The sequence below is a fragment of the Vigna umbellata genome, chromosome 6, assembly GCF_029865625.1.
Source record: "Vigna umbellata cultivar VRB3 chromosome 6, Vumbellata_1.0, whole genome shotgun sequence".
Taxonomy (NCBI): Eukaryota; Viridiplantae; Streptophyta; class Magnoliopsida; order Fabales; family Fabaceae; genus Vigna; species Vigna umbellata.
Window position 1 is genome coordinate 34,674,700 of NC_142170.1, and position 13,564 is coordinate 34,688,263.

At 34.7% G+C, this 13,564-nt stretch overlaps 2 protein-coding genes and 1 pseudogene across 3 annotated transcripts; 1 reads left to right on the forward strand and 2 right to left on the reverse strand.

Moving 5' to 3' along the window:
- The first annotated feature begins 1,609 nt into the window (after positions 1-1,609).
- LOC148197319 (putative pentatricopeptide repeat-containing protein At2g01510 pseudogene) lies at positions 1,610-4,238 on the forward strand (annotated as a pseudogene).
- Positions 4,239-4,623: 385 nt separating this feature from the next.
- On the reverse strand, positions 4,624-5,311 carry LOC124827573 (uncharacterized). The gene has a single exon (XM_047300658.2). It carries the CDS (start codon positions 5,262-5,264, stop codon positions 4,686-4,688), a length of 579 nt encoding a protein of 192 aa, XP_047156614.1. The 5' UTR covers positions 5,265-5,311; the 3' UTR covers positions 4,624-4,685.
- Positions 5,312-10,091: 4,780 nt separating this feature from the next.
- LOC124827560 (transcription factor ICE1-like) lies at positions 10,092-13,124 on the reverse strand. Of its 2 annotated transcripts, none has more exons than XM_047300639.2 (4): positions 12,214-13,124; positions 11,434-11,664; positions 10,716-10,886; positions 10,092-10,436 (listed from the first exon to the last, which is right to left on the reverse strand). In XM_047300639.2, exons 1-4 carry the CDS (start codon positions 13,024-13,026, stop codon positions 10,350-10,352), a joined length of 1,302 nt encoding a protein of 433 aa, XP_047156595.2. In that variant the 5' UTR covers positions 13,027-13,124; the 3' UTR covers positions 10,092-10,349. The 2 variants fall into 2 exon arrangements, with proteins under 2 accessions (XP_047156595.2, XP_047156601.2); XM_047300645.2 differs by having other exon boundaries at positions 10,092-10,433; positions 12,214-13,113.
- Between the last annotated feature and the right edge of the window lie 440 nt (positions 13,125-13,564).

A 13,564-nucleotide genomic window follows, 5' to 3' on the forward strand; every position in this document is an offset into this window, starting at 1 on the left:
ATGGCCCAAGGTGAGTGATAACGGAGTGTGGTAGGGTGAAACCCATTGGCAATGGTTTTGCAAAGCAGTAGAAGCCACCACGAGTGCACGACCCGCCATAGCTCGACAATCATTCTAAGTCCAGACAGTCAAAGTCAATGTGGTGTTATGTGTGAAGAGTTTATGTGATGTGAACGAATAATATGATTGTATGAAGTTAAATAAATTGATGTATGATTAATCTTTGTTTAAACTAGTTTACCCTGTTGTGTGCTTGTATTTTGTATGTTCTGATGTTCTTCTTCTGCAATGATCATCCTTTGGATGTGAGCAGCGGAAGAAGAGGTTTTTCTGGAGCAAGCTTTGGATGAGGTGATGATGCTGAGTAGATGGCTTAGTTTAGTAGACGTTTGTGTATACTTTTGAAGTATCCTTTAGTATGTATATATAAAGTTTAAAATTTATAGTTGTTTTTTGATGACTGTAAAGGTAACCCTTTATATCTTAGATGGATAACTGTATACTTTATCATGCTTGTAACTTCTCTTTAATATAGTTTATAGTATATATTTTGGGATGTTACATTTATAACTTATTCCTTCGTCTCCCAAGACAATTATTATTATTATTATTATTATTATTATTATTGTTATTATATATATATATATATATATATATATATATATATATATATATATATATATATATATATATTGTATCTTTAGGTTTGTTTGTATAACCTTAAAATAAATGTTTTTTAAATTAACAGTCTTTTAAAAATTACTTATTTAATAAACTTATAATTTTTCTTATTTTTAAATAAGTAAATTAAACAAACATAAAAAAGTATCTGCTTATTTTATTAAATAATTTAGGGTTAAATATGTTTTTAGTCTCTAAACTATTGGCCGTTTCTGGTTTTCGTCCCTCTTCCAAAGTAAGGTACAATTTGGTCCTCATTCTTTAGAAAAACGTTCGTTTTAGTCCTCAAAATTTTGTTTTTAGTCCTCGTTTTAGTCCTCAAAACGTTCGTTTTTTCGACTAAAACGAACGTTTTTTAAAGATTGAGGACTAAATTGTACCTTACTTTGGAAGAGGGACGAAAACCAGAAACGGTCAATAGTTTAGGGACTAAAAACATATTTAACCCAATAATTTAAAATAAGTTCTAACAAGCCATTTTGTTAGACCAGGTTCAAGCTATTTAATTATGAAAATTTCTTTTGAAAATCCTTTTGAATGATTCATATGGAAATCTTATTTTATATCGCCAAAAACAGAATATTGTAAATTCAAAGCAAACAAGTTTTTCGAGAGAATTGATTTAAATCTTTAGAATTTTTCTATTCATAAATTTTTTGATATGATAGTCTTTATTTTATTTTATTTTTTCAGTGAATGGATATCAACATCTTGAAAGATAAAAAGTCCATTCCCTTTGGAGTTTAGTAAATTTAATTTGAAACAGTTGATGCAATTAATACATTTGAGTTTGAAAGATGTTCTTTGATTAATATAATATTTTATTTTTTAAAATTTAAAGTTTAGACAGTCAATTGATTTTTCACCGGAAAGTTCATTACACATCTTTACAAACTGTGCTGAATTTGGCGCAAAGAACGAGCTTTCAATTTTCCGTTTTTCTTCCATGAATTACATCAAAGCATGTTCGAGGAAAAACGGAATTTTGACATTTCAAAAACGACACTTTCAGGTCGATGCTTCCATCATCAAGACAGGCTTCGATCCCAACACGTATCGTTTTAACTTTCAAGTTAAGAATCATCTCCTACATGGGGATTTGGATGCAGCACGCAAACTCTTCGACGAAATGCCTCAAAAGAACATCATCTCCACCAACACTATGATCACGGGTTACTTAAACTCTGGCAATCTTTCCACTGCTAGGAGCTTGTTTGATGGCATGGTTGAACGCTCGGTTGTTACCTGGACAATGCTCATTGGTGGCTACGCTCAGAACAATAAGTTCCGCGACGCTTTCAGTCTCTTCGCTGATATGTGTAGGCACGGCTTGGTTCCGGATCATGTCACCTTGACGACTCTCTTATCTGGGTTCACTGAGTTTGACAGTGTCAATGAAGTCGCACAACTGCATGCCCATGTTGTCAAATTGGGGTATGATTCCACCCTGACGGTTTGCAACTCGTTGCTTGATTCTTACTGTAAGACGCTTAGCCTTGGTTTGGCTTGTCACCTCTTCAAGCATATGCCGGAGCGAGATAATGTAACTTTCAATGTGTTGTTGACGGGGTACTCCAAAGAGGGCTTCAATCATGATGCTATCAACCTGTTTTTCAAGATGCAGAATTTGGGGTTCAAGCCCACTGACTTTACTTTTGCTGCGGTTTTAACTGCAGCCATACAGTTGGATGATATAGAATTTGGGCAACAAGTTCACAGTTTTATGGTGAAGTGTAATTTTGTGTGGAATGTGTTTGTGGCTAATGCTTTGCTTGATTTCTACTCCAAGCATGATCGTGTTGCTGAAGTGAGGAAGCTTTTTTATGAAATGCCAGAGGTGGATGGTATCTCTTACAATGTGGTCATCACTTGTTGTGCATGGAATGAAAGAGTGGAGGAATCGCTTGAACTTTTCAGGGAATTACAGTTTACAAGATTTAACCGGCGACAATTCCCATTTGCAACCTTTTTGAGCATTGCCGCAAATGCTTTGAACCTGGAAATGGGTAGGCAAATTCATTCCCAGACTATTGTAACAGATGCCATTTCAGAAATTCTGGTTGGGAATTCTTTGGTTGACATGTATGCTAAATGTGACAAATTTGGGCAAGCAAATAGGATTTTTGTTGATCTGGCTCATCAAAGTTCAGTTCCATGGACAGCCCTGATCTCAGGTTATGTTCAGAAGGGGCTTCATGAAGACGGCCTAAAGCTATTTGTTGAGATGCAAAGAGCCAAAATACGTGCTGACTCAGCCACTTACGCCAGTATCTTAAGAGCTTGCGCAAATCTAGCTTCACTAACACTGGGAAAACAGTTACACTCACATATAATCAGGTCTGGATGCATTTCAAATGTATTTTCTGGGAGTGCACTGGTGGACATGTATGCAAAATGTGGATCCATAAAAGAAGCACTTCATATGTTTCAAGAAATGCCTACGAGGAACTGTGTTTCCTGGAATGCACTGATTTCAGCTTATGCACAAAACGGAGCCGGTGGCCATGCTATCAGATCATTTGAACAAATGGTTCATTCAGGTCTGCAACCAAATTCTGTCAGCTTCCTTAGCATTTTGTGTGCCTGCAGCCACTGTGGTCTAGTTGAAGAAGGATTACAATACTTCAACTCCATGACTCAAGTGTATAAATTTGTACCCAAAAAAGAGCATTACGCATCAATGGTTGATATGTTATGTCGTAGTGGGCGATTTGATGAGGCTGAGATATTGATGGCTCGGATGCCGTTTGAACCAGATGAGGTAATGTGGACATCGATTCTCAACTCATGCAGGATCCATAAGAATCAAGAGATGGCAAAGAGAGCAGCAGATCAACTATTCAATATGAAGATCCTTAGAGATGCTGCTCCATATGTTAGCCTTTCCAATATTTATGCAGCAGCTGGTGAATGGGAGAATGTGGGAAAGGTGAAGAAGGCCATGAGAGAGCGAGGGATCAGAAAGGTCCCAGCATACAGTTGGGTTGAAATCAAACAGAAGACTCATGTTTTCTCAGCCAATGACATGTCTCACCCACAGATGAAAGAGATAACAAGGATGCTTGATGAGTTGGAAGAGCAAATGGAGAAACAAGGGTATAAACCTGACTCAAGTTGTGCCCTGCACAATGTGGATGAGGAAATCAAGGTAGAATCCCTAAAGTATCACAGTGAACGCATTGCCATTGCGTTTGCACTTATTAGCACCCCAAAAGGGTCACCCATATTGGTGATGAAGAACCTACGAGCTTGTAACGATTGTCACGCTGCCATCAAGGTAATCTCCAAGATTGTAAACCGGGAAATCACAGTCAGGGATTCAAGTAGATTCCATCATTTCAGAGATGGATCTTGCTCCTGTAAGGACTACTGGTAATTTGCCTTTGTTTCATCAATTTTACTAACAAAGAAAAGGCGTTAACCCTGACAAAGAATTCGTCTCTATTAACAACTGTACCCTTGTTTATTAATACCAGTTTTCTACACTACTGGTCAGGAGAAAACATACTATTCCTTCCTAGCAGGAAAAAGAAATCCTTGATAGAGTTTGCTTCCACTGTCATATCACACATTTTTTCTATTTTTATTTATATAGAGGCTACAATATCAATGCCCATGGTCATATAAACTATTTTCTTCATTTAATCACATCAACTCTTTCCATCACAATTTCCCCAACATCAACGTAATTTTAAACCTTTGTTTCCCTTTATCGATTTCATTCATAAAAGGATGAGTCATATAGATGATGACTGAATTTTGGGATTCCAATAAAATAAAAACAAAAACTTTGAATTCATAATTAATCACTCAATTCATCACACCTCAATTTTTGTGAGCTTCTTGGACCATTCCGAATGAACCTTAAGAGCATAAAAACAGATAAATGAAAATACTATAATACTTCAGACTACGCATTAATTCTAATTTTAATACTAACTATTTTCCACAAAAAAGCAATATATTAAAACTGAGTTGAAAACCAAAAAAACAAATACAGATATTTATTTTTTGAACAATTCATCAGGAACAACTCTAAGCTGCTTCCGGTTTTTCGATTTGGCAATCTTCTTCAAGGTGTTAGGGTTGGTAATCTTCTGGAACTTGGTTCCAGATTTGAGAATATTCTCCTGCTTCTTCTTCTCCCTTTCCTCTCTCTTCTTCCGCTTCTCCACCTTGTTCAACCGAATCTCCTCCTTCAGCTCCATCATCCTCTCTTTGTACGCCTTCTTAATCATCTTCTCTCTTTCTCTCTGCTCGAAAGTAGTCCCTTTCCGGCTCACCTGCGTCGCCGAAGCCCTCTTCTGCCGCACCTGTTTCCACTTCCGACCGGATACCTTCCCGGCAATCACGCCGTCGTAGCTCGGCTGACCATATACAGGCTTGTCCGGATTCTCCGACGACGTTAGGGCTGATCGCTTCGCCGGAGGCGGGACGGCCTCGTCTGTGTCCATGAGAGAAACGCCATATTTGCCGGTGATGACGTCGTCCGTTTGTGTTTGGGACTGCTGCTCCCTCTTGCGCTTGTAGGTTTTGCCGCCGAAACCCTCATCAAGGCAGCGAAAATCGATTGTGCACGCCATGAGCGAGGTTTACAAAACCCTGGATTTTAGGGTTTATTTTGTACTTGGCTTTCTCCTCACTATTTATACTATAATTCACTGTAGTTAAAAGGTTAAGATGAAGTTAAAAAAAAAAAAGTTAATTCAAATAATAAATGAAACAATTTGATGGAGATGTAAATTAACTGATACTGCTTAATTTATCTTTTAATATAAATTATCTGTGACTATTAATAAAAAAAATATTTTGATAACTACTGTTTTATGTTAACTTTACTTTCATTAGTGTAAATTATGCTAACAATTATTTAATTATTTTGATTTTGTAATTATTACTTTTTAATTGATTAGTTATTCTTAACTACAAATTTTAAGTATGATAACATTGTCAAAAAAAAAATATTCTACAATTACTTTTTGTGAACATATATTTTAAAAATTTAATAACGTTTTTATTTTATTAATTATTTAAAAAATATTTTTTATTCTCTTATTATCATAAACTAAAGATAGGCACACAGAAATATATTTCACTAGTTATTATCATAAAATAAAGATAGACACACATAAATATATTCCACTAGTTATTATTAATGAAAATTGATGGAAAAGCTTAAATAAAATAGTCTTAAAAAGAGAAAAAAAATTATTTTACCTTCTCAAAATAAAAATCTAAAACAAATATGTACAATATTTAAAAATTACGTGTTTTTTCCGTTTATAATAGTGATTCCAAACGTTATTAACTAGAGCTTAATTATTTGTTAAATTACTATTATTATTATTATTATTATTATATAAGTAAAATAAAAAATGTATTTAGAAAATTTTTTATAAGTATGAAAAATGATACTTTAAAAAAGAAACTAGAAGAAAAATTAGTTACAACATTACTTGATAAATCATTAAGTGTTTCATGGCCTCCAATACGTTAATCTGCATCTTTTCATTTAGGGTTGGACAAACTGAATTGCACTGAATTATATTGATGAAAATTGTACTAAACTACAAACTATTTCTTTTGAACTGAACTAAACTTAAAAGTAGTTCAGATAAACTGAACTGAACTTCTTAAACTATAGTAAAAACTAAACTGTACTGCTAAGTACACAAAATTTAACTGATAAGGTTTAAGTTTTCCTACATTTCTTACTTTGGATTCTCATTCAAAGCCCTTTGTCGTTGCTTGTCAATTGAACTCAAATAGAGATAACTCTGAAGAAAGAAGAAAGAGTGTTGGTTGTAGTACAATGGCTACCAAAGCAGAATTCAGGAAATGAGAGAAATTGGCTTCGGCCCCGTTGGCAGGCGTCGTTATTGCCTTCAACTCTGACACACCTACCCTTGCTGATCTCAACAAATTTGAGGCTGAAATGAGGAGTGAATTTTGGATAGGATCGGCTGCACAATCTGGTTCTGTAGATCTCAGGTTGGTTTATTTCATTCCATTTTATCTTTGTGGATTCATAAATAACACTTTCGAACTAAGTTTTAGGCAAAAACGAAACTGAATTATCTTCGCTAATTGTTTTGCAGGAAAGCCGTGCATGTGAATGAAAATTTCAGAGGTAATTTTTTATTGCAATTGGCCATGCATTATAAAGAAATTAGAAATGAACATGATGCAATTTCGCGGTTGCAGATGATACAATGGACAAAATCAGTGTTAATAAGACAAGCAGTTCATACAATTAACTATACTAAACTGATATAAAGTTCAGTTTTTCTAACTGAACTAAAAAGTAATTTAATTAGTTTTTAGTATACATCAGTTTAGTTTTTTTTAAGTATATTATAGTATAGATAACCGTAGTTTAGTACAGTTTATTAAACTATGCCCAGCCCTATTTTCATCACCTATCTCCATAATCAATGATCTTGCATGCACATCTATCTCGATTTATATTGTCGTCATGAAAGGTCTTCTCAAGATAATGGTTGTTGAATTAATTCATTCACCATCCTTCATATCCAAAGATGTAGAAATATATAGAAAAAATAACTTGTTTACAAGGACAAGCACCGTCTAACACACTTATAACGATTAACTAGTTAAATGATCACACTTATAAGAGATCCCAGAGATAAAGAAGTAAACATTTATAAAGACATTACATTTATAGAAGCCCCTAAATCTAGCATGGCATTATTAAACTTTGAACTTCTAATAACACAAAGAACAAAAAAAATATCCGAATCCTTGCATTTTTTGGGTATTTTAATATGCTTCTTAATCAAGCTTGCACGTTTCTTCCCAAGTTTACAACCTCATTATCCCTAATACGTCTTTTATTTGTGCAAAGTTCTTTAAAAAAACTTAAATGTATTTTGAGATTTGTTTTACATTATCTAATAAAGAGATGTTGATCTCCACCTTTTTTTAAATATTCAAGATTTTTTTCTAGCTCCTCCATTTTCTTGTTTTTTAGTTTCAACCAATTTGAATATAAAGGAGGAAGAGAATAAGATGAAGAAGAATTTTTAGAAGAAGATTTAGAGGATACTAACCTGGAGTCATGGGTGTAACTTGTGATGATTCACTTGATCCTCTATTTTTAGACGCATCTTCATTCTCATTATCTTCATCCTCTTGGGTTCTTCAGGGCCTTGTTCTTGCCTACTATCCTTAAACTAATAACACTTACATTTTGTGAGTTGATCACAATTTGTGTAGGCAGTTGATTTTATTCTTTAGCAAAATTAGCTTCCATTGTGTACATCATTTGAGTCAATTCTTCAATCGCTTTCTTCATTTTCGTATTTTGCTCAACCATTATCTTCATGAAATCTTGTAACATCATATGTTGAGATTATTGCCTTACTTGAGGTGGAAATAAGGTTGTTTGTGTTGTTGATTTTACTGTTGTGATTCTTGATTTGCCGATTTTAGATTTGGATGATTCCTTAACTTGGATCATATTTATTTAAGGATAAATCATAATTATTCTGCGATGATCTATTATCTCTAAACATGTTTGCAATAAAAGCTTTAGATGTTTCCTCCACAGTAGTTTTTATTAAGCTAGATTGAATTGGTGTAATGGTTGGTTGAAGTACAAATTCTACATACTCTAGCACCTTGCATAGTTGAAGTTTTAAACAAACTCGTCGAGCTTTTTCTCTATCTCATTTATTCTTTTATCTATCTTCTTTCCATTTGTTTCACAAGTTTCCCTCTTGTGAAGTCCTTTTAATAAGGTCGTCGAATTTGCTCTTGTTTCAAACTATTGACTGTCTAATGCCTTTCATTCTCTCAACTTTCTAACATCTTCTAGTAATTTGTCTAGGAAAGATCTTTCGCTTACAACATCTACCCACGCCTTGTCTAACGAATTCAAGCCTTAATAAAAGTGTTGAATAATGGATTATTCCTCTATTTGATGTCGAGGACAGGAAACATAAAGTTTGTTGAATCTCTCCAATACTCATTAAGAGTTTCTTTATCTTTATGTTTAATTTCAAAAAACTCTTTATGAAAGGAAAACACTCATAACGTCAATAAATATTTTTTAAGAAAAAATCTTTCCTTAATTTTCATTGGTAATCTAATTGCTTATAAAATTTTAGTCTTATTCTATTAAATTTTCAAAGTATTCATTCTATTAATATAAATAACTATATTCAATTAAATTAACTAAAATCTTTACATTAATAATTACAATATTATATTATATAATAATAAAGTATTTATTCTAGTTTTATTCTATTAAATTTTCTTATCAAACACCTTAACATTGAATTCATTATACCAAACACAACTTGTACATGAATATAAAAGAAATAACTGAATACATCTTACTAAACACTAAAAGAAAAATACATCATATTAAACACTAAAAGAAAAATAAATCATACTAAACACTAAAAGAAAAATAAATTAAAGTTGTACTACCTCCTACAATTTCAATTTCAAATAAGAGAAATTTGACTTATCAAATGTAAAGTCAAGTCGTATTAGAAGTATTGACTTCACAAATACAAAATTATATTGTCTTAGCATGACTTCACTCAATCTCGTAATATTTAAAAAACAGCTTTATTACGAAAATACCATTTAAAATGGATGCCCTCTGTAAATAAACCTAGAAATAGAATTAAAAGTATATGGGGTGCAGGAAGAAATTAATGGGGTGCACTAAGAAATTGCCTTGTACAAAGGCCTGGTTTAGTTTTGCCCATACTTTTGTTGTTTTTCTTTTCTCGTTATTTTTTAATAATATTTGGAAATACTGCAACTAATTGTTACTAGCTAGTGTACCAACTTAATTGAAATTGTAGCAGAATAAAGTATCAATTACAACTTATGTGTAATTTCCTCTAATATCCAGGATCAATAACAGTATCTTCATAAAAAAGTGTAGAGCGTTGTTTAAGCTGTTCATAAATAACAAGATAATCTCAATCACGTAACTGAAGCCCAGTTATGACCTAAACAAAGGAAAAAGGCATATTGCTCTAAAATAAAATAAAGCATCTCAAAAATTGCTCTTTTCTTTTTCTACCATAAAAGTCTAATCATTATCTTCTTATATTTAACAATCTCAAAACGTGAACTATATGAACATATATGAAATCGAGTTACTTTCCTAACATACCATTAAAATATGCAGAAGTTATATATAAAGCTGTTAACTAATTTGATCTAAAATTGGGTAATGTGAAATTTGTCCAAGCATGAATTTGTAGCCAAAATAACTGATTTGGTTTAATTCTAGAGTGTAAACTGAAATATTTGAAGAAAGTGAAAATGATTTTCATCGCTATTCTCTTGAAAAATAACAACTTTGAAGACTCATTGAGTTGCATCAAATTCAAGATAAAAAGACGAAAATCAAAGACTGGGAAAAATAGAAAAGAAATAAAACGATTTATTACATCAGTTGAAAATTAAGTAAACAACAGAAGTTGGCTTTTGTCAAAAGAACGATTAAGAAAAAAATACCAAAGATAACTCAACCTACAGATTCAACTAACCTATTTGATCATGGCCAAAACAGTAAGGCCTCTACAGAGGAGAATAAGAAGAAGAAGCACTGCATTTACAAACTGCAAGCCACAGCAACTATGGTTGGTTGCTCTACAAGGGAAACTCATCAAGCATTTTCATCACATCATACCATGAAACCCTGCTGAATCCAAGAGCACTGCTTTGATTTGCTCAGGTAGCACATCCTGCCCTTCTCTGCATTGCTGCTAACAAACAACAAACACTACATCAAACCTAAAAACTTCAGATTCATATACTCAATACCAAATGCAACTCACAAACTCAAACATAAATTTTTAATGATTTTAGTGCTGCAAGATTCTGAGCATAACTAATCAAATTTATCCAACAGAACAGATGTAGGCACCAGAAATCAATACTGAACATGCAATGTGTGGCATCACTGAGCCTTAAGAGCAATGACAAGCATCACAATGCAAAAGTAAGTTAAATAATAGTTACTGGAAAAGGAGAGAAAATTATACCTCAGCTTTAAACACATCTAAAGCAAAGCCGTTGAAACAGCTTATTACAGCCTGCTGTACATCCAATCCGAGGTTGTCCAAAGCCCTCATGGTAGACAGCAAAAGGCCTGGTCGGCGGGTGCAAAACATGTGAATGTTCACAGCTCTCCCTTCTCTTGCTCTAACTTCAACCTATATATAATATCAGAAGTACCAAAGTCACTTTAAAACAATTTCTCAATCACCATGCAATTAAGTTCTGTCAGAATAAAAATGTATATCAATCTAGTTGGCCATCACTGGTTTCTTCTTAGACTCTGAATGGTATACAACTGCAATGGAAGACACAGGAGTAGTAGGAGTAAATTTTTCTCTGCTTTCACAACTCAAATTGGAGCATTCTCACCCACACTTTTTCTTAGTTCCTAGTATACCAATTTTTATACCAGGATCTTTCGCTACACCTTAGCGTCTCCTAGTTTCAAATTTGAGTTCACTCTTGCTGTTTGAAGCATATAAATGTGTTTCAAAGTCCAGAGAAACTTCTGTTTGAAGCATACAAATATGTGACTAAGAAACTTCTGTGCATCACTCAGTTTCAAAATTTTTGAAAATTTTCAGAAGTTATCTTTCTAAAAGTTTCAATTGCAGCATAGTTCACATGGTCTACGTACAACAAGCTGCATTTTCAACCTTGTACAATCACCATTCTGCAATTAAATCAACAAAAAAAAATTACCTTTGCAGGTTGATTTTTAGGGCTTGGCAAGGTGCCAGGATACAGTTCCTCCTTGACCCTGCAGGGAAGAGTTGGCAGGGTGGGTGTTAGAGGCTGAAAGCTTGTAGAAGCAGACGGCAGCAGTGACGAGCCCGCCGAAGTTGTCTCCAGCTCGTTATGGAGATCATTGATCCGCTGCAGCAACTCCTTCAGGTAGTCAATTGCATCCCCAAGTATTGAAGCCCTATCCATCTGCAAACAAATACAAGAACATCAGCATGCACCCTTCCTAAGCTCCTAACACGAATGAACTACAAATTCTTCAAAACTGTCATCAATATGCACAACCACACACCAGATTCTCCACCAAACATAAGTCACAAAATGACATTTATCAGCATAGGAGACAACAACCGGAAATAGAGAACCTCAGAATAATATCATGTTTAGAAAATTTTCTCCAGAAACAATTCTTTCATAAACAACTTTTATATTTCTCCTCAAGCACAACCCCAAAATTAGATTCTTTTGGTAGAATTCTTCTACCAAAATCAAAACTCCACCTCAATAATGTACATTAACATCTAATATAAACTTTAATTACTCGGATTAACAAAATATAACACCAAAAATACTTAAAAATTACATATAAGTTTTGTTCCATTTCTACTTTTGTAAGATAAAACCAGTCACCCCCAAAACAAAACAAAACACAATGAACATTGAAACAAACCAATAATCAAGAACAATGAAGAACAATTTATGAAAAATTTAGTTCTTTTTTGTTTTGGTTTTTCATACCTTGCTAATCTTGGGCACAACAGACCTGAGCATGTACAACCGATCATTGAGCTTCTTCCGGCGGCGCCTCTCCGCCATGAGATTTTTGGCAGGCAACCCCTTTCTCTTCCCCTTGTGATCTTCACCATTCTCACTTCTCTTCAAACCATTATTTCCATTATCATTCTCATCAGACTCATAATTCAGCCCAGAACCATCCACGTCAGCACTGCTCCCTTCCTCAGCCTCCCCCTCCTCCCACTTCCTCCCCTTCCTCCTCACCGTCTCCAGCCCCGGAATCTCCGCCGTTCCCCTCCTCTTCCTGTAAAGGGTCGGCTGCACCCTCTCAAGAGGATTCTCCCCCTTCGGTCCCTCCATAAAGGGCACATGCCCAGGTGCAGCAGTAAGAGCTTCCAGTTCTCCAAACTCGAAGCCCGGCTGAACCTGGGAGAAAAGAGGGGGGCACGAAGAGTGAAGCCCGTTGTCGAGGCCCAAGTCAAAGCCCGGGTCAAAGGGCATGCTGGTGTTGTTGCTGTTGTTGAAAAAAGGAGACGATGAAAGTGAAGGTGAGAAGGGGTCCAGAGGGGGAAAAGATTCCATAGTAGGAACAAAGGGAATGGGAATAGCAGAGTTGATGTTGAAGTTGAAGTAAGAGTCAAGTTGTGGTGGCTGTGGTTGTGGTTGTTGAGGCTGTTGTTGAAGCATGGATTTAAAGGAAAGAGGGGCACCCAAGGCAATGGCAATGTCCTCTTCCTGTGAATTGGGCCTACCCCATGACGGTGGTGGCGCGTCCTCTTCACCGGGCGGTGGTGGAAGAGAATAGCCCTCCATCATGATGATGATGATGATGATGAGAGAACGGAGAAGAAGGTGGGAAAGTGAGTGAGAATGGTTATGTTGTGTGTGAGTGTGTGTGAGCGAATGAAATTTATATTTGTCTGTTGTGGTGAGAAAATGAATGGAGTGGGAAACGGTTGAAAGGGTGTGGTTTATCCATGTGTGTGAGAGTGTGTGTCGTGATTTTTTTATTTGGACAAAACTTAAACTCTCTGCTTTAACTCTTGTTATCGCATCAGAGTGTGATGTGTGCCTTCTGTTATGGTAAAGTTCCTAAGGAAGGAAGTGGTAACTGTGTTCTGTTAAAGTTTCATGATTATTGCTACACCAAACAATCTTCTTTCCTGTAACAACATTTGCAGCTAAAACCTTTGATTCTGTCCTTTTCTATACTCTCTTAACTTTTAATTTCGTTTATCACTACTTTACAAAATCTCATTTCTTTCAACTTTTTATAATAATATTTATATTTAAAGTAGAAAATTATAATATCAAAATCTACATATATATTGCCATTTGTATATTACAAATAAAA

Coding starts and splice junctions, on each gene's coding strand:
- LOC124827560 (XM_047300639.2), bottom strand. CDS start 13,026: ATGATGGAGGGCTATTCTCTTCCACCACCGCCCGGTGAAGAGGACGCG. Junction 10,887..11,433: donor CTAAAAATCAACCTGCAAAG/GTAATTTTTTTT, acceptor TATTATATATAG/GTTGAAGTTAGAGCAAGAGA. Junction 10,437..10,715: donor TAGATGTGTTTAAAGCTGAG/GTATAATTTTCT, acceptor GTTGTTTGTTAG/CAGCAATGCAGAGAAGGGCA.
- LOC124827573 (XM_047300658.2), bottom strand. CDS start 5,264: ATGGCGTGCACAATCGATTTTCGCTGCCTTGATGAGGGTTTCGGCGGC.